We start from the raw sequence: 21,685 nt of genomic DNA on the forward strand, positions 1-21,685 counted from the left end.
ATGAAATGAAAAATGAATATTGATCAAATATTTTTCATTGCTGTTTGTTGTATTTCTAAAATTGGAAGAGGTCATTACTTTTAAACTTTGGCCTGAAAGTGTTTTTTCCATCTGATGAAAATACTCACGTTTCAAGGAAATTTGTTTTCACGGGATTTGAAACTCAAAGAACAACATACCTTCTAAGAGCATTTCTGGAATGTCTGCTTGATATCTAGGTCCCACTCTGATTTCACCTTTGTCGGCTAATAGTGTTTTCACTGAGGGATCATAGACCAATGAGTAGAAAAACGTATCCTGGAAAAAAAGATGACAGAAGACAGAAATATCGACATAAACGTAAGTCCTTGTACTTTTTATAAAACAATAAATCCAGTGTCATAATAATGAAACCATAAAACTCCACAGAGCATAAAACTTCATTTTGGTGAATAAATTCATAAATCTTTAAGGAGAGCATAATGTTACTATCATCAGGTAAACAGTATAAAATGAAATGAAAACAAATAGCTTACAATCAAGATGGATAATAAAGTGTTACTATTATTTGTTTAGTTAGTCTAACAGAAAACCATTAATTGCCCTAAAAGTTAAGCTAAAGTCAAATAAAGACCACTGAAATCCAGTAATCATTTTAAAGCTGTAAAGCCCACACCAAACAGTAAGGGTGCCTTCACAGACGTGACACTCTTACTTTGAGAATACCCATCCCACATTTTATCAAAAATTAAAATGCAGACACATTTCACATTAAAACTATAGAACTTAGTTTATATGCAGTTTACTTCCCTGGTGGCTCAGAGGTTAAAGCGTCTGCCGCCAATGTGGGAGACCTGGGTTCGATCCCTGGGTTGGGAAGATCCCCTGGAGAAGGAAATGGTAACCCACTCCAGTATTCTGGCCTGGAGAATCCCATGGACGGAGAAGCCTGGTAGGCTACAGTCCACGGGGTCGCATAGAGTCAGACACGACTGAGCGACGGAACGGAACGGAACGAATATGTCACACTGTATACACTTAATTACAATTATCTATTTAATTACAATTATCCATTAATTATAATTTGCAGTTGTCCTTTAAATTCTAAAACATATGTCTATATGGTAAGCATATAAACATAACTATACATTCCATCATCACCAGCATACCCACCTAACTTTCCATGGTCACTTAAAAGAGCATACACCCTACTTAACTGGACCTAAAGGATAAAATGACCTATAGCCAACAGTCTTTAGCTGAATTCTGCATAACCACTAGAAATCATCTGAACCAGCAAAGTCTTGCCTTGTGTTTCCCCCCACCTCCCTGCCCCCTGGATGTGAGGGTCACTGCATGACTCTCCGTATTAAACCCTGAAAAGGGTCTATTAAAGAAGAGTAGATTGATAAAGGACTGAGGTTTAAAAAGCAAGAGGATAGGAAAAAAAAAAATCCTAAAGACTTGGCAAATTTTTATCTACTACAATCCTTGCTACTGCTACTGCTGCTAAGTCACTTCAGTCGTGTCCGACTCTGTGTGACCCCATAGACGGCAGCCCACCAGGCTCCCCCGTCCCTGGGACTCTCCAGGCAAGAACACTGGAGTGGGTTGACAATCCTTAGCAGATACAAATTGTTAACAAATTAGAAGGTAACAAATATCTTAAAAAAAAAAAAAAAATCAGAGAATTTCCAAATGGTCCAGTGGTAAAGGCACTTTCACTGTTTCCTGGGTTCAATCCCTGGTCAGGTAACTAAGATTCCGCAAGCCACACAAACACAGTGCAGCAAAAAAGAAAAAAAAAAAAAAAAAATCCACTCTCAGAATAGCCAAATATAATATAATAGACTAAAATATATTGACTATTTCTTCTTTTTATTTCTGCTTCTATGAACAAAAGATAATTTCTGAGCATCATCAATCCATATTATCCATCATTCAGTTTGACAGACTGACAATAAAACCTTCTTTTCCAAATTTCACAAGACTATTAGCCTTTTTATCTGCCTTGAATACTTATTTTCCCTCTAATTTTATTAGGTTTCTGGTGCACAGTAGTTCTACATGTTTGCATCAATCTTTTTCTATAATGTTTACTTCATTTGAGATAAGGGAGCAACACTTTCAAGCATAAAAAACTATGTTTTAAAAAGAAAATATGTCCCTTTAATTTTTCTTTTTAAAATATATATGTAATAAAGATTCTGAGAAAACACACACTATGAAGTTATAAAGGTTAAATACTGAACCATCAATAGTAAAGTATTTTCCCCACAATAAAATTGATAAAAGTCACATAAAACTGCAAAATGTAAAATAGTCTGCTTACGAGAATTTCCTCCCTTCAATGGCGTCCATGCTCTAATTCAATTTCATAAAAATGTTTATGACGTCTCTTTGAAGGTTACAGAAAAAATTATTCTTAGGTGACAAAGTTTATTAGGATTCTAGTAAAGAAAGCAGACCACCAGTGGTAAAATTTTATCTGTAAAGAGCCTAAAGAAGAGCTATTTACTTCAAAAAAAAAAAAAACAAGAGGACCAACTATTTTAAAGTTATTTATTTCATAAAGCCCAAATTAGTTTGTCCCCCAAAAAAGTTCTTTCACTACCAATTCAATCATGTACTACACCTTACCAACTTTTCATTACGAAGCAGAGACAGACAGACGTAGGAGTTTTTGCCCACTTTTATCTCAGTTAACCAGAAAAATGAAATTACCTGAATACATTCTAATCATTATACTTTTACCATAATATTGCTATCATTATGCAATAATTTGTTATTGCAAATAATTTGTTACTGCAGAAGAAATAATACAAAAGTATAGGCTTTGCATGAAATAAAGAGGGAAAAACACAAACAAGTATAATTGTGAATTACCTCTTTATCAAGATATGACAATACTGACTCTGTCTCATTCAGAAGGGCAACACTGCATTTCCCCCTGTTGAAAGAGAAGAAAAGTGAATAAATGCAAGAAAAGCCACCCTGCCTTCACAGAGATGATATACACAAAGTTAAGAATATTCAAAATGTAAAGGTAGTATTAAGAAACTAGATGGCAGTTAGGAACATCGAACCATGTGTATACTTGGACTTACTCTACATCTTGGTGTTACGGAACCTAAAAAATAAGGCTGTAGACATTTGTTGAGAGGCTACCTGGGGAAGGAACAGTGTGAGGTAGTAAATCCTTATAACATATAGGTATTTCCTAACTCTTTAAGAAGAAAAGAAAGAGTACAATGTAATCTTCAGATAAAGTTAGTTTCTGAATCTGTAAAGAGTTAATATGAGGTAATTTTATACAAGGGATTTTTAAAGAAATCACCATGTAAACCAGTGCCTAAAATAACCTTCAAGTTTTTATACGAGCCACTGCATAAAAGAACATAAAAATAATACACATTTACATCAGGATTACCTGATGTAACTAAACCTTTATTGAAACTGCTCTAAAGACTAGTTAAAATTTAAACACAAGGAACTCCTATAGAACAAGGGGCAAATAAAGATCTACAGATTCATGGACTTTGAAGTCTCATGGCATTTACCTTTGATCATAGCTGGGTGTGTACTTCAAAACGAAATGCTGTTTAAAAAAGGCCTGTCTAGACCTGAGAAAAATTATGGTTATTCACGTAGTGGTATTTAATACCACTTTTAAAATTATCTCTCCAGTTTGAAAAATTCAGTATAGCTACAAATTTGACAGGAGAATTCTGAAAGACTATTCAAGTTACAGATATTGGTCCGGGCACACAAAATACTTTTTAAATATCATAATATCACTTGGTTTTCTAAACAAAAATCACTGCTTGCTCCACACGAATTAACATGTAAAAACAAATGCATCAAATACACATTACATAGGAAGTTTGTTGTTGGATTATCTGAGTGAAATACAGTTCAAAGGAAAAAATGAACAAAAGCAAAAGTAAAACACGAATGCATAAGTCAAAAACTACACTAAGCATTTTGAAACTGTATGTTCCTTAAACCTAAATTTAAAAAACAAAGTTTTCCTCTCATCAAAATATCTTTCTCTGTTAATCATCGTAGGTTGATATCACTTCAAAAGGTTTCCCTGAGAGCATGCGGTATTCTATACTATCCTGTCAAATCTGTAATCCAGTTACTGGGAGTTATGAAGGTTTTCTGTTTTTCCAATATATTTTATTCATGCATAGTACTGAAGCAGAAAAAATATCATTATTTCAGTGCATATAACACTCAAAATCAATAATTACCTGACATGCTCATGCAAAGGAAGGAATTACGAGAAGGGAACTGCTCTGCTGCCGTTAGCACATCTACGACTGCCACAGCAGAACTCCTCTGACCTGTGAGTATGTGTTCACACATGCAAGAGTGTTGAGGAAGAAACAGGATTTCCAAAAATAGCTTCATTTACTTCTCTTGCCTCAGTAACAGCTGACAAAGCAGTATTTCTAACATTTAATACTTATTCTACCTAGAAATCATAAAACCTTTTTAAGTTCCCTATAGTCAGGTTTTTAAAAAAAAAAAAATGGGGAGGGGCAGATGCTATGTTATTTTAATAGGTATCACTTGAATTTTATAAGATAACAGACACTGAAAATTCATAAAAAGAATATAGCATAAAGATGCCTCCATACTGTCTAAAATGAAAAAAGATTTATTTTTTTTAAGAATTATTTATTTATTTATGGCTACGCTGGGTCTTCATTGATGCACAAAGGCTTTCTGTAGTTAGAGTGAGCAGGGGCTACTCTCTAGTTGCAGTGTACCGGCTTCTCATTGTGGAGGCTTCTCTTGTTGCGGCGCATGAGCTCTAGAGCACAGGTACACAGGCTTAGTTGCCCCGCAGCATGTAGAGTCTTCCTGGACCAGGGATCAAACCCCATGTCCCCTACCTGCATTGGCAGGTAGACTCTTAACCACTGGACCTCCAGGAAAGTCCATGAAAAAACATGTTAAACTGAATCACTAAACCATTATTTTCATATTTACATCAGGAGGTAAGGAAACATTGGGTTGTGTTGGTTTTAGAGGCCCAAGATGATTCAGTTCAGTTCAGTCGTTCAGTCATGTCCGGCTCTCTGCGACCCCACGAATCACAGCACGCCAGGCCTCCCTGTCCATCACCAACTCCCGGAGTTCACTCAAACCCATGTCCACAGAGTCGGTGATGCCATCCAGCCATCTCATCCTCTGTTGTCCCTTTCTCCTCCTGCCCCCAATCCTTCCCAACATCAGAGTCTTTTTCAATGAGTCAACTCTTCTCATGAGGTGGCCAAAGTATTGCAGTTTCAGCTTTAGCTGCATCAGTCCTTCCATTGAACACCTAGGATTAATCTCCATTAGAATGGACTGGTTGGATCTCCTTGCAGTCCAAGGGACTCTCAAGAGTCTTCTCCAACACCACAGTTCAAAAGCATCAATTCTTCGGTGATCAGCTTTCTTCACAGTCCAACTCTCACATCCATACATGACCACTGGAAAAACCATAGCCTTGACTAGATGGACCTTTGTTGGCAAAGTAATGTCTCTGCTTTTTAAAAGGACAACCATCCCAATCAATCTAAAATGTAAAATATCTTTGGAAAGACAGATTTTATGCAAAAAGGAAAGGATAATAGACAATTTTAAATTATAATTTTTCTTTAATGTAGCTATACTGTACCTTTCCCCCATTAAAAACAAAAATGTGACACTTAAATTTTCATGTACATATATTAACAGCTAACAAAGTAAGAGACTGAGTCAGAATTATTTTATGAAGTAAACATGAATATGTAATTAACACATGTACCACCACGCCAAGAGTTGTTGATAAAGTAGTTTAAAAAGAGATTTAAAGTGTCGGCTTCCGTTACGCTGAACAAATCTTGGCTCACAGGAAAAAACATGACAAATTTTCAGCTAACTGCAAACTAAAGGAACTATTAACAAATTCTGAATATAGATAATGCAATTGTTTTACCCTGAATCTCAAGCAATAAACCTGTGTCTCTTCCAAAGCACTTTAAACCATAGGAATAAAGATACCAAAACATTAACAATATAAAACATAGGAAAGACTGTAACATTGAGAAAGATCACTCAAGGTCCATATAACCATTCACATTGCTTTTCGACAGGAAACCACACAGGAGCACAGAATTCCTAGATATAACATATGTTCCCACATATCACTCAAAAAGTTTTTTTTTAATGTATTTTATTTCAAAAATATATATACAAATATTCTATTTCAGAAACTGCAGAGTACAGGGACAGAGAAAAATGTAATTATTACAACACAATACAGTTCCCATGTTTAATGGCAGGTGCTGATGAGCCTGAAATCTGCTCTTTCCTTAACAAGATGTTAGCATTATCCCACAGGACTCAAAAACCTTATGTAAAATGTGCACCCAGGTTATTTTTCCTCTTATCAAAAGATGTTACCCATTTGCACAAGTGGAAAACAAGGAAATTTAAATTAGCATCCCTTTCCCCCACTATCTGAAGGCTTTCCTTCACCAACACACAGAAGTACAATGGTCCAGGACCTGGAAAAATGAACATTCCTTAGTGTCACACAAAGATAACTGAATTCAAATATCTTGGATGGGATCCAAAAATCTAATATCTTGGATGGGATCCAAAAATCTTGGATGTGGTTAACAAGCATGACCAGGTGATCCTTATGCACACTGAGTAAGAATTGTGAACCTGCCGTGTTCACTGAAAGCCATTATTTCTTCATTAAAGAAAGATATTTTTCCATTTAATAAAAAAGAAATCTTGCCATTTACAAAAACATAGATCTAGAGGGTATGAAATAAATCAGACAAAGAAAGACAAATAGCCATGTGATCTCTCACTTACATGTGGAATGTAAAAAACAAAAATATAAAACAAAAGGAAAACAGACTCACAGAGAACAAACATGTGGCTGCCAGAGGGGAAGCGGTAGAGATGGGGGTGGGCAGTGGTGCATGGGGGCAAAGAGGTGAAGGGGATTAAGAGGTACAAATATCCAGTTAGAAAATAAGTCACGGGAATATAATAATATAGAGCATGAGGAATACAGTCAGTGATACTGTAGTAACTTGGTATGGGGGACAGAAGGGTGCTAGGCTTATTGTGATCATTTCGTAATGTATGCAAATGTCAAATCACTATATACTACACCTGAAACTAACATAATGTTGTATGTCAATTACATTTCACTTTTTAAAATATGCAAAGAAATAATTTGCTGTTGTGGTGGGGGAAAGACTCTCAACATTCTTAGCCACTGCTGCTGCTGCTGCTAAGTCACTTCAGTCGTGTCCGACTCTGTGTGACCCCATAGATGGCAGCCCACCAGGCTCCCCCATCCCTGGGATTCTCCAGGCAAGAACACTGGAGTGGGTTGCCATTTCCTTCTCCAATGTGTGAAAGTGAAAAGTGAAAGTTAAGTCGATCAGTCGTGTCTGACCCCCAGCGACCCCACGGACTGCAGCCTACCAGGTTCCTCCATCCATGGGATTTTCCAGGCAAGAGAACTGGAGTGGCTTGCCATTGCCTTCTCCGTTCTTAGCCGTTAGGAAAATGCAAAATCAAAACCACACTGAGATACAGTTCACAGAAAACAACAAAGATGGACTAAAAGGAAAGCCACAGACAATAACAAGTGTTGGCATGGATGTGGCAAAACTCAACACTAACACTTTGCTGGTGAGGATACAAAACTGTGTAGTCACTTGAGAAAACAGTTTGGCAGTTCCTCAAAATGTTAAACACAGAGCTGCCATCTGACCCAGCAATTCTACACGTAAGTATGATACCATGAGAAAAGAAAACACATCCACACAAAATCTTGTTCACAGATGGTCACAGCGGCATTGCTTACAATAGGCAAAAAGTAGAACAATCCAAATTTCCATCAACTGATGAATGAACAAACAAAACGTGCGGTTCTAATCCAAGTCCAAAGGCCTGAGAATCAACAGTGCTACTGCTATAAATCCCAGTCAGAGAGGAAGAAACCGAGTTCCCAGCTTAGTCAGTCACAGAGAGGGAGAATTCTCTCTTCTACCTTTTGGCTCTTTTCAGACCCTCAGCTGAATGAAAGAGGTTTCCTTCACACTGGGAAAGACAATCTGCTATACTCAATCTACTGATTCAAATAATCTCTTCTGGAAACACCCTCATGAACAAACAGGGTTTTTTAACCCAACATCTGAGTGTGACAGGAGCCCAGTCAAGTTGACCACTAATTTAACCATCACAATATCTCAATAAAGTCATTATTTTAAAAATACATATTATTCTTCATAACTGTCAAGGTCATGAAGAACAAGGGAAGACTGGGACAGTATTACAGACCAGAGGAGAGGATGAAGACACGATGCCTAAATGCAGTGTCACGGTAAATCCAGGAACAGCAAAAGGACGTCAAGAAAGAATGGTTAACGTCTGGATAAAGTCTGGAGTTTGGTTAACAGTAATATATCTGTGAATTTCTTGGTTTTGATAAAGGTGACATGATTAAATAAACTGTAAACATTAAGCAGAAACTGAGCGAAGAGTACATGGAAACTCGCCGAGCCATCCTTGAAGCTTTATTTGCAAATCGCAAAGTATCCCAAATTAAAAGGCTTACTTTTGAAGATTCCCTACTTTCAAAACAGTGGCATGTGTGTCACTGATCTTATGAGTGTGCAATTAGCCACAAACTGAATTCTGAACATTTTTGCATATAAAGCATCACACCTGGTTCTGTGATTGGAAATTCAGCAAACACTTTTATACACCATTTAATCCACTAAACACAATGAACAAACTTTTAAAAATGAAGTTCAAAAATTCAAAATACTTTCAGAAGATTGTTTCTCAACAGCAGCAATGTAAGATAGAACAAAAGAAAAGATTCACAATTCTGAGGGAAATTATTTCCAAACCAGAATTATCCCCTAAACAAATCATCAGTCAAGTGTGAAAAACACTTTCAGATAAGCAAGGACTAAAATGTTTTACATTTTAGAAGATTAATCAAAAGGAAAAGGCAAAACAATTATTAATTCCAAGGAAAACAAAAGGTTGTACAAGAGACAATTATGTGAGGAATATGTATGTGTTCATAAAATACAGAGATGATTATTAAGTTAAATAAATATGTGATATGCTGGAAACACAAAAGGGAATGGAGAAGAGGAAGAAGAGAGACATTTTCAAAACTGAACACGAACAGCAGCAGTGTAAGAGTAGTGTGAATGCCAAAGTGAGAGCTAGAGAAGCTGAAAATAACCGCCTGAGACAATATTAGACCGCTATAGTCACACATTTAAAGTGAAGGGGGAGGGTCCTAATAAGATAAAGTATGTAAATTTACGTGTATACACACACACACCTACATACACCAAGGGAGCAAGAGTTATGATGACATTAAATCAGGTTTTCTCAACCCTGGCAGCACCACTGGCTGAGTCAGTAAATGACAGGAGTCGTAAACCAGATGTGAAAACCAAAACTGTCCAGACTCTGTCAAATGTTCCTTGGGAGGCAAGAGTGCTCCTGGGTTAGAACTCAATATTGACTAGCCATGGTTTTCTTAACTATATCTTACTAACCAATATTTAAGGAAGGCCCATATAAGCGAAAAAATATAATTTTATACAATTTTGGGTTATTAAAAGGAGGAGAATAAAGGAGAAAGAAATCTGGACACTTTCAAGTATTTCTATTCAAATATATATTTTCTGTTGTTAATACTACTTTAACAGATGTTAACAAATAAAAGTTAAAGCAGGCTCCTAAGAAACAAAACAGAAAAGCTGAAACACCTCTGTGAGAAGGTGAGCTAGAGGAATGAAAAACCAAGAAACGACGGTTGAGCTTAATGTAATAGCTCAGTGGATTCTGTGAAGAAACATGACAAGCAGTGCTGTAGAAAGCGCCTTGCATTTATGGCATGTGGAGAGAACCAAAGCAACCAGATATGACTCCCCGACACTGGAGATATAACAAACATGAAAGAAACTTTCAAAGAGAAATTCAAGGGAAAAGAATCTTCTCTTGGTTCCACTTTCCCTTTTATAACTAGGAGAAAGTGAACTGTTCAAAAGACACTAGGAAGTTCCTCTTCTCCAAGACAAGATGACCAATAAACTGTTTTGATACTAAGAAAAACTCATAAGCATTTCTTTCCACAACTGTGTGGAACACCAGTAGAAAATGTAGGCTATACTGTGGTAAATACCCAGTGTTTTTCATTATCATCTTAGTTGCAAAAGAAACCACTAGGGTTAATCATTTCAAAGGAAAGATTACATAGCACAAACACAACAGTTGAGAAAAAATGTGCTTAAATGTGTAGACTTAAAAATGTTAAATTGTGGTATGATTTTTCTCCAGTTTCTGTTTTTCCTCTAATCCTGCTTCTCCTAAAAGCCTAAGCACGCTAAGTAACTTCTTTATGCTACATTTATCTCTTAAGTAGCACTACTTATGATCTCAATAGCACTCTTCTGGCTAATTCAAATTTTGTTTACAGATACCAAGAAAGTCGCAAAAATCTAACATCTTAAACTAAAAATACTGGCACAACGAAATGTACAGAAAGAAAATTGCTTTTATTAGTTTCTTTAACATTAACAATCAACTCTAGAGAGAGACTGCTAATTCACAGTGGAGTTCTACTTTATTATTTATACACTTTAAACTTCAGTTCAGTTCAGTCGCTCAGTCGTGTACGACTCTTTGCGACCCCATGAATCACAGCACGCCAGGCCTCTCTGTCCATCACCAACTCCCGGAGTTCACTCAAACTCATGTCCATCGAGTCGGTGATGCCATCCAGCCACCTCATTCTCTGTCGTCCCCTTCTTCTCCTGCCCCCAATCCCTCCCAGCATCACAGTCTTTTCCAGTGAGTCAACTCGTCGCATGAGGTGGCCAAAGTATTGGAGTTTCAGCTTTGGCATCAGTCCTTCCAATGAACACCCAGGATTGATCTCCTCTAGAATGGACTGGTTGGATCTCCTTGCAGTCCAAGGGACTCTCAAGAGTCTCCTCCAGCACCATAGTTCAAAAGCATCAATTCTTCGGCGATCAGCTTTCTTCACAGTCCAACTCTCACATCCATACATGACCACTGGAAAAACCACAGTCTTGACTAGACGGACCTAAGATTCTAGGAACATTAATGACTGTATAGGAGAGGAACATTTTATTATTTATCCCACATTTTTATTTCTGAACTATATACATTACGCATCCCTTCCCCTCAAAATGTTCAAGTTTATAATAGGGGGCCAAATCAGTTTTCCTTAATCCTGACAACAAATTCACTGCTTTTGGATGGTAGGTTAGTCCAAGCATTAATCTAAATTGGGTAACTATGCCCAATCTCAGTAATTCATAAATTCACTGTGGAAATCTATTCCCATCAACTTCCATCTACTGAAACCAAGCATGGATCAGTCTCCTTGAGGTTCCCTGAATCCTAAAGAACACATCCACATAGTAGCTAATCAGGGAAGGAAGGAAATGCAGAATCAGAAGAGGAGCAGTCAAGAAACAATAGTGCAACCGTGGATCCAGATTCTACCTCAAGGAATACATGGAATAATATTTTTGAGTATTTTTTAGTTCTTTTGTAGGAACCAAGGCCCCCCACACCCATGTGGAGGATGGCAACTTTAGGCTGAGTGAAAGATTCTTGGAGCACTGCTCTGGTGTCAGGGAATGTTTAACAGGAGGTTTCCTATGTGCTGTTTCTCAAGGATTCTCTGTTCCTTATCAGTTCCTATTCTGGGAACAAGTAGAGCTGCACGCAGCTCTCAGGACTGAGATCATGAGAAACAGTATCTGCTTGGATTCCTTTCTGTAATTCCCTTCAGTGCCTCTTTTCAGCTTCAGCAACCTTGAATGTATTAGACTAGCCATATTGTGGCTATTAATAAAATTTCATCCTGTGAAAAACAAGAGATCTCTTCAAGAAAATTAGAGATTCCAAGGGAACATTTCATGCAAAGATGGGCTCGATAAAGGACAGAAATGGTATGGACCTAACAGAAGCAGAAGATATTAAGAAGAGGCGGCAAGAATACACAGAAGAACTGCACAAATAAGATTTTCACGACCAAGATAGTCACGATAATGTGATCACTGACCTAGAGCCAGACATCTTGGAATGTGAAGTCAAGTGGGCCTTAGAAAGCATCACTACGAACAAAGCTAGTGGAGGGGATGGAATTCCAGTTGAGCTATTTCAAATCCTGAAAGATGATGCTGTGAAAGTGCTGCACTCAATATGCCAGCAAATTTGGAAAACTCGGCAGTGGCCACAGGACTGGAAAAGGTCAGTCTTCATTCCAATCCCAAAGAAAGGCAATGCCAAAGAATGCTCAAACTACCGCACAATTGCACTCATCTCACATGCTAGTAAAGTCATGCTCAAAATTCTCTAAGCCAGGCTTCAGCAATACGTGAACCGTGAACTCTCAGATGTTCAGGCAGGTTTTAGAAAAGGCAGAGGAACCAGAGATCAAATTGCCAACATCCGCTGGATCATGGAGAAAAGGAAGAGAGTTCCAGAAAAACATCTATTTCTGCTTCATTGACTATGCCAAAGCCTTTGACTATGTGGATCACAATCAACTGTGGAACATTCTGAAAGAGATGGGAATACCAGACCACCTGACCTGCCTCCTGAGAAACCTGTATGCAGGTCAGGAAGCAACAGTCAGAACTGTACATGGAACAACAGACTGGTTCCAAATAGGAAAAGGAGTGCGTCAAGGCTGTATATTGTCACCTTGCTTATTTAACTTATATGCAGACTACATCATGAGGAACGCTGGGCTGGAAGAAGCAGAAGCTGGAATGAAGATTGCCGGGAGAAATATCAATAACCTCAGATATGCAGATGACACCACCCTTATGGCAGAAAGTGAAGAGGAACTCAAAAGCCTCCTGATGCAAGTGAAAGAGGAGAGTGAAAAGGTTGGCTTGAAGCTCAACATTCAGAAAATGAAGATCATGGCATCTGGTCCCATCACTTCATGGGAAATAGATGGAAAAACAGTGGAAACAGTGTGAGACTTTATTTTTTTGGGCTCCAAAATCACTGCAGATGCTGACTGCAGCCATGAAATTAAAAGACGCTTACTCCTTGGAAGGAAAGTTATGACCAACCTTGACAGTATATTAAAAAGCAGAGACATTACTTTGCCAACAAAGGTCCGTCTAGTCAAGGCTATCGTTTTTCCTGTGGTCATGTATGGATGTGAGAGTTGGACTGTGAAGAAATCTGATCGCCGAAGAATTGATGCTTTTGAACTGTGGTGTTGGAGAAGACTCTTGAGAGTCCCTTGGACTGCAAGGAGATCCAACCGGTCCATTCTAAAGGGTGTTCATTGGAAGGACTGATGCTAAAGCTGAAGCTGCAATACTTTGGCCACCTCATGCGACGAGTTGACTCACTGGAAAAGACTCTGATGCTGGGAAAGGTTCGGGGCGGGAGGAGAAGGGGACGACAGAGAATGAGATAGTTGGATAGCATCACCGAATCTGTGGACATGAATTTGAGTGAACTCCAGGAGTTGGTGATGGACAGGGAGGCCTGGCGAGCTGTGATTCATAGGGTCACGCAGAGTAGGACAGGACTGAGTGACTGAACTGAACTGAACTGAATAGCTGAGTAATCATCTTACGAAAGATATACAAGCCTGCATTTCTGCTAATAAAGCACCTTTGCTCCATCAGAGCTTGGGTCCCGTGTCTTTCTTTCTTTCTCTCTCCCTCCCTCCGGCTCTCTCTCACTTTCTTATCGTCAACTCCAGACCAACAGGTTCTGGTCCATTAAAGGACCCCAACAAGTGGCGCCCGAACAGGGACCAATCATAGTCATAGAAACTATTTATTTCGTTATAATCAATCATATTTCATACAAGCTTGTGTTCCCCTTCCTTTTGTTCTCGTTATAGGAAGTTTACAATTCAATAAGACTTGACGTTCTGTAACTTGTATAAACTGCAAATTATATACTTGTCTTAACTCTTCTGTTTCTTTAAGAAATGAATCCCTTTTGATTCTTCAATCTCAACATAGTCTGTGGTTACCAATAAATCTCCAGCAGCCATGGGAAGAAGGTCCCATGGCTGGACTTGCTTCCCGGTTACTTACTAAATTGCTCTGGTGATCTAAACGATTCATTGGATGGCTGATTTTTGGCATTTGGGGATTAATGGCTATTTGCACCACTGTTGCCATCACTGGCGTTGCTTTCCATACCTCAATTCAAACACATAATTTTATCCAAAATTGTACTAAAGATGCTCATACTATCTTGGCCACTCAGGCTCAGATAGATAAGGATATTCAAGATGAAATACAAGAACTAAAAACAGTCATCAAATGGGTTGGAGATAAATTAATAGATGTACAAAAACAGGTGATGCTAAAATGTGACTGGAATTCTACTCAATTTTGTGTTACTCCTGTTCAATTTAATAATAGTGCCTACAACTGGGAATAAATCAAATTTCATTTACAGAACATACATGATAATGCCTCTCTGAATGCACAATTATTGCAAAAAGAAATCTTTGAGATCTTTTCTAAAAGTCTGCCCTCTTCCACTAATTTGGAAACTATAGCTAAACAAACAACTAGCTGATCAATTATATGGGCTAGACCCACACAGATGGTTTCAGAACATTCAGTTCAGTTCAGTTCAGTTCAGTTCAGTTCAGTCGCTCAGTCGTGTCCGACTCTCCGCGACCCCATGAATCACAGCACGCCAGGCCTCCCTGTCCATCACCAACTCCCGGAGTACACTCAAACTCATGTCCACAGAGTCGGTGATGCCATCCAGCCATCTCATTCTCCGTCGTCCCCTTCTCCTCCCGCCCCCAACCTTTCCCAGCATCAGAGTCTTTTCCAGTGAGTCAACTCGTCGCATGAGGTGGCCAAAGTATTGCAGTTTCAGCTTTAGCATCAGTCCCTCCAATGAACATCCAGGATTGATCTCCTTTAGAATGGACTGGTTGGATCTCCTTGCAGTCCAAGGGACTCTCAAGAGTCTTCTCCAACACCACAGTTCAAAAGCATCGATTCTTCGGCGATCAGCCTTCTTCACAGTCCAACTCTCACAACCATACATGACCACGGGAAAAACCATTGCCTTGACTAGACGGACCTTGGTTGGCAAAGTACTGTCTCTGCTTTTTAATATACTATCAAGGTTGGTCATAACTTTCCTTCCAAGGAGCAAGCGTCTTTTAATTTCATGGCTGCAATCAGCATCTGCAGTGATTTTGGAGCCCAAAAAAACAAAGTCTGACACTGTTTCCACTGTTTTTCCATCTACTCACAGGTAATTACTCGGGTCTAGAACTGCAACTTTGGTGATTGTCTTGACAACTATATTTGTTGTTTACCATTGTCTTTATGCAAAAATTGTTAAAACTAAACAAACTCATTTGGTAGGAACCTTTTTCACTAAGGCATCTACAGTCACCCCCAATTATGAAAAATAAATAAGAGGGAAATTGTCAAGGAATGTTTACCAGGAGGATTCCTACGTGCTGTTTCTCAAGGATTCTCTGTGCCTTATCAGTTCCTATTCTGGGAACGAGTAGAGCTGCACGCAGCTCTCAGGACTGAGATCATGAGAAACAGTATCTGCTTGGATTCCTTTCTGTAACTCCCTTCAGTGACTCTTTTCAGAGCCAGTGACATTGTTTGTATTAGACTAGCCATACTGTGGCTATTGATAAAATTTCATCCTGTGTAATAGCTGAGGAACCATCTTACGAAAGATATATAAGCCTGCATTTCTGCTAATAAAGCACCTTTGCTCCATCAGAGCTTGGGTCTCGTGTCTTTCTTTCTCTCTCTCTCTCTCTCCCTCCCTCGCTCCAGCTCTCTCTTTCACTTTCTTATCATCGACTACGGACCACCAGGTTCCATTCCATTAAAGGACCCCAACACTCTGGTACCTCACCATCAACCACTCGGAAGAAAACCACTGTATGCCCTGCAGCCCTCACCCCATATTTTGCTATAAAACTCCCCACAATCCACTGGGAAGTTCTGGGTTTTTGACATGAGCCACGCTCGTTACCCTTTCTTGGTCCTACAATAAACCTTTCACTGCTCCAAACTGGAACCTTTATTTGACTCTACTATTTTGGGTACACAACCTTTGTTTGGTAACACTACTAACTATAGTTTTACAGTCTTTGGAATCTTTTTTTCTCTTTTGTTTTTGTTTGTCTTTTGGCCATGCCACATGAGGGATCTGAGTTTTACGATCAGGGATCAAACTTACAGCCTCTGTAGGAGAACCACTGGACCACTAGGGAAGTCCCCATATTATTTTATTTCTAAAAGGATTCTTCATATAGCTAACTATTTTCTGTTCATTTATTAGTTTCTGATATGTATGACCACCTAGAGAAAAAGTCTACCTTCAAAAATTAACTACTCAAGGTAAACCATGAACCAAAAAGATTTTCAGATTACACCTCTTAAAATGGATGAAAACATTTTTTTTTAATGTTGAATAACTTAAAAGAGTCACAAAATATTTCCAAAACAATTTCATAACTAGTTTCACAGAGACATACAAGGAGATAAACCCCAATATCACAAGGTATTTTTACTTGGAGTCTCACAGTAATAATGAATTAATGACAGGCAAAGCCCAGGGGTTTTATAGACTTTTTTCTTAGATGCCTTTAAAACAATAGCAAGAGCATTAGAAACAAAAGAACCTAAAATCAGTACAATGAGAAGGTCATCAACACATGAAAGATGTCAAAAAATTCTTGAAGACAGACAGGTAAGACAGACTGAGCACAGCAAACCAAAGCCCAGGATAAGCATTTTATTTAACAGGAAAAAACTAGAGATATTTTCACTAAGATCATAATAAGGCACAAACGCCCACTTAACATTATTACTATTAAACACAGCATCGGTCATTTTACTTAATACAATCAGACAACAGACAACAATTGAGACAAGGTTCAAAACACGCAGTGACCTGATGCTAGGGAAAATGAAACTGATCTACCCAGCAGAGCCCTAAAGAAATTCCAGTCTTATCTAGGAACATATCACCCAAAACACACCCAATCTCATCTGATCTCAGAAGCTAAACAGGGTTGAACCTAGTTAGTACTTGGACTGGACAGTGGAACAAAGCAGGACGCTGCAGAGCTCCTGGGAACAGAAGCCTCTGAGTCCCCTGTTGCTTGTTTGCAGGAACAGACTCCAGCCTCCTTGACCTTCCCTGAGTTCCAAAGGGCAGATTCAAACAGTTGCTAATCAGTGAAGGAAGGGTATACACAGACAAGGGAGGCACAGCCAAGAAACAATAGCACAGTCTTGGGGCAGGGTCCTGGTTCCACCTCAAAGGATATATTTAACACATCACTTTTGAGCTCTTTACAGAACTAAAACCCCCAAAATGGAAAATGCCAGCATTCTTCATTCCAGAGCAGACCATCTGCCTGCTAAGTTACTTCAGTCATATGCAGCTCTTTGCGACCCTGGCCCTCTTCCAGGGGATCTTTCCAACCCAGGGATAGAAACTGCGTCTCCTGCACAGGCAGGCAGGTTCTTTACCACCTGGGAAGCCCCAGACTACCTGAGACCAGATTAAGGGAATATAGGCCCTGCTCCATACCCTAATCTTGTCAGCAATCCCATTTGTGAACCACTGCCATAAAACCCCTCAACAAATCCTTCCAGGATGGGCCACACAGTTTTTGAAGGCAGGAGTCCCCTGTGTCCCCACTTTGCCTAGCAAAATAATAAGGCTATTCTTTTCTATCTTATCCAAACTCTGTCTCCAAGATTCAACTTGGCATCAGTACACAGGGGCCAAGTTTTCAGCATCAAAACTGCCAGGAAATACTGAGGGCTTTTATAAAGAGAAAGACAGAGAGACCAGAAAGGAAAATTCCAGTCTTAAGAACAGAACCTGGAAAAGTCCATTATATAGCCTAATAGAAAGAAGTCTACCAGCAGTCTGTCCATATAAATGTAGCTCCTGTTTAGCCTCACTATTCCCTTAGTTTTAAAAATGTATAGACAGCTATGAATCACCTAATATTTGCAAAAAGATTACAGAACAAAAGATAAATGGAAAAAACTTTTTTAAAAAACCTGAAGCTAGAGGGAAACAGGGGTAACTTACACAACAAAGAGAAATCTGAAGATACAATCAGAATGTTTAAAAACATTTGTGAGGAGAGTACATTCATAAAACAAAAATAGGATGTATTGAAAAGAAACATGTAGAAGACAAAAGGTTGAGAAATTTTGAAAATATGGTTCCAAAATCAAAACATCACCAGATAGAAGATAAAATTCAAAGATGTAGCTCAAAACCAAAAACAAATAAGCAAGTTTTTAAAAAATAAAAAAACAAAACAACAAAAAAACAAAAACAGGAGACAATCAATCCAGGAAATCTAACGGGAAAACAATTAAAAAAAAAAACTTAACAATTTGATTAAAAACCAGGCAGAGGAGATGAATATCAAAAGAAGACACAAGGATGGCCAACAGTTCATTTCAGTTCAGTCCAGTCACTCAGTCGTGTCCAACTCTTTGCAACCCCATGAATCACAGCACGCCAGGTCTCCCTGTCCATCACCAACTCCCGGAGTACACTCAAACTCATGTCTATCTCATTCTCTGTCGTCCCCTTCTCCTCCTGCCCCCAATCCCTCCCAGCATCACAGTCTTTTCCAGTGAGTCAACTCGTCGCATGAGGTGGCCAAAGTATTGGCATTTCAGCTTTAGCATCAGTCCTTCCAATGAACACCCAGGATTGATCTCCTTTAGAATGGACTCATTGGATCTCCTTGCAGTCCAAGGGACTCTCAAGAGTCTTCTCCAACACCACAGTTCAAAAGCATCAATTCTTCGGCGATCAGCTCTCTTCACAGTCCAACTCTCACATCCATACATGACCATGGGAAAAACCATAGCCTTGACTAGATGGACCTTTGTTGGTAAAGTAATGTCTCTGCTTTTTAATATGCTATCTAGGTTGGTCGTAACTTTCCTTCCAAGGAGTAAGCGTCTTTTAATTCCATGGCTGCAATCAGCATCGGCAGTGATTTTGGAGCCCAAAAAAATAAAGTCTCACACTGTTTCCACTGCTTTCCCATCTATTTCCCTTGAAGTGATGGGACCAGATGCCATGATCTTCATTTTCTGAATGTTGAGCTTCAAACCAACCTTTTCACTCTCCTCTTTCACTTTCATCAAGAGACCTTTGAGTTCCTCTTCACTTTCTGCCATAAGGGTGGTGTCATCTGCATATCTGAGGTTATTGATATTTCTCCCAGCAATCTTGATTCCAGCTGGTGCTTCTTCCAGCCCAGCGTTCCTCATGATGTAGTCTGCATATAAGTTAAATAAGCAAGGTGACAATATACAGCCTTGACGTACTCCTTTTCTATTTGGAACCAGTCTGTTGTTCCATGTCCAGTTCTAACTGTTGCTTCCTGACCTGCATACAGGTTTCTCAAGAGGCAGGTCAGGTGGTCTGGGATTCCCATCTCTTTCAGAATGTTCCACAGTTGATTGTGATCCACACAGTCAAAGGCTTTGGCATAGTCAATGAAGCAGAAATAGATGGTTTTCTGGAACTCTCTTGCTTTCTCCATGATCCAGCGGATGTTGGCAATTTGATCTCTGGTTCCTCTGTCTTTTCTAAAAGCTGCTTGAACATCTGGAAGTTCACGGTTCACATATTGCTGAAGCCTGGCTTAGAGAATTTTGAGCATGACTTTACTAGCGTGTGAGATGAGTGCAATTGTGCGGTAGTTTGAGCACTCTTTGGCATTCCCTTTCTTTGGGATTGGAATGAAGACTGACCTTTTCCAGTTCTGTGGCCACTGCCGAGTTTTCCAAATTTGCTGGCATATTGAGTGCAGCACTTTCACAGCATCATCTTTCAGGATTTGAAATAGCTCACAGGCACATGCAAAGATATTCAACATCAGTAATTACTAGGCAAATATAAATCAAAACCACAATGAGATATCACCTCACACATGCTAGAGCTAGAATAGCTATCATCAAAAAGGCAAAAAATAACAAGTGTTGACAAGAATGTGTAGAAAAGGGAACCCTCATATACTGTTCATGGGAATTTGTGCAGCCACTATGGAAAATATCAACTGTTATCTGTTAATTGCTCAGTCACATTCGACTCTTTGCAACCCCATGGGTTGACTATAGACCGCCAGGCTCCTCTGTCCATAGAATTTCAGGCAGAAATACTGGAGTGGGTAGCTATTCCCTTCTTCAGGGGATCTTTCAGACCCAGGGATCAAACCCAGATCTGCATTGCAGGCAGATTCTTCATCATCTTGGGTTGGCCAAAAAGTTCACTCATCCATAAGATCCTATGGAAAAACCTGAAAGAACTTTTTGGCCAACCCAATAGTATGTTGATTCCTCAAAGATTAACAATAGAATTATCATGTTATCAAGCTATTCCACTTCTGGGCACTCATCCAGACTATAAAAACACTAATTTGAAAATATATGTATTCCCCACTCCTTGTTCACTGAAGGATTATTTATAATAGCCAAAACATGGAAACACCTGAAGTGCTCATCACCGAATGAATGGATTAAAATGTATGATATATATGCAATAGAATATTAATCAGCAATAAGAAAGATAGTGTTAAGTTGTATCCAACTCTTGAGACCCTATGGACTGTGGCCCTCCAGCCTCCTCTATCCATGGGATTCTCCAGGCAAGAATACTATTCATTTCCTTCTCCAGGGGATCTTCCTGACCCAGAATAGAACCCAGGTCTCTAGCATTGCAGGTAGATTCTTTACCAACTGAGCTACGTGGGAGGCCCAATCAGACATAAAAAAAAGATGAAATCTTGCCATTTGCAACAACATGGATGAACTTCGAAGGTACTGTGAAAGTGAAATAGAAAGATATATACTGTAAGATTTCACTCATATGTGGAATCAACAGATGAACAAAAAACAAAATAAAGGAACAAACCAAACACACAGATATAGAGAAAAGAAGAGTGGTTACCAGAGGGAAAGGGGCCTGGGGAGGCTGAAATGAGTAAAGGGAATCAACTGTACAGTAACAGAAACTAAATTTCAGTGGTAAGCACAATGTAGTGCGTAGTGAAGTAGAAATATAATATTGTACATAGGAAACTTATATAATGTTAGATGCCAGTGTTATCGCAAGAAAAAAAATAGTAATAAAACAAAGGCTGTACTAAATTTTTTTAAAAAGGCCAAAACCACTGGCAAAGAGAAAAAAATATACAAAATATTAGGGGAAAAAAGCTCAGCTATAAAGACAGTTGTCTTCCAATTAAAATCATCTACCTCACCACCAGGGATTCCCTCATAGCTCAATCGGTGAAGAATCTGCATGCATTGCAGGAGACCTGGGTTCGATTCCTGGGTTGGGAAGATCCCCTGGAGAAGGAAATGGCAACCCACTCCAGTATTCTTGCCTGGAGAATCCCATGGACAGAGGAACCTGGCAGGCTCCATGGGGTTGCAATAGTCAGACATGACTTAGCGATTAAACCACCACCACCTCACCACCAAAGTCATCACTGAAACTGCAGAATACAATGGGTAAGAGAATTTTACGCTTTAAATGAAGGGAAATTTGGGTAATATGCAGACTGTGGAGAACCTATGTGATATAAACT

At 39.0% G+C, this 21,685-nt stretch overlaps 1 protein-coding gene across 10 annotated transcripts in view; it reads right to left on the reverse strand.

Annotated features, from left to right (window-relative positions):
• The window catches only part of MTA3 (metastasis associated 1 family member 3), a 222,724-nt gene that overhangs the window by 90,557 nt on the left and 110,482 nt on the right, over positions 1-21,685 (reverse strand). For all 10 annotated transcript variants that reach the window (XR_016038611.1, XR_016038612.1, XM_088841516.1 and 7 more), the window contains exons 5-6: positions 2,866-2,929; positions 180-297 (exon numbers count right to left, since the gene is read on the reverse strand). Coding sequence is in view for 8 of the 10 variants with exons in the window: in XM_088841516.1 (XP_088697642.1) it covers positions 180-297; positions 2,866-2,929 (182 nt within the window). In the remaining 2 variants the exon portion in view is untranslated. The remainder of the gene's footprint in view (positions 1-179; positions 298-2,865; positions 2,930-21,685) is intronic.

This window comes from Moschus berezovskii, chromosome 11 (assembly GCF_049115385.1).
Source record: "Moschus berezovskii isolate FMDL1 chromosome 11, NW_MosBer_1.0, whole genome shotgun sequence".
Lineage (NCBI taxonomy): Eukaryota > Metazoa > Chordata > Mammalia > Artiodactyla > Moschidae > Moschus > Moschus berezovskii.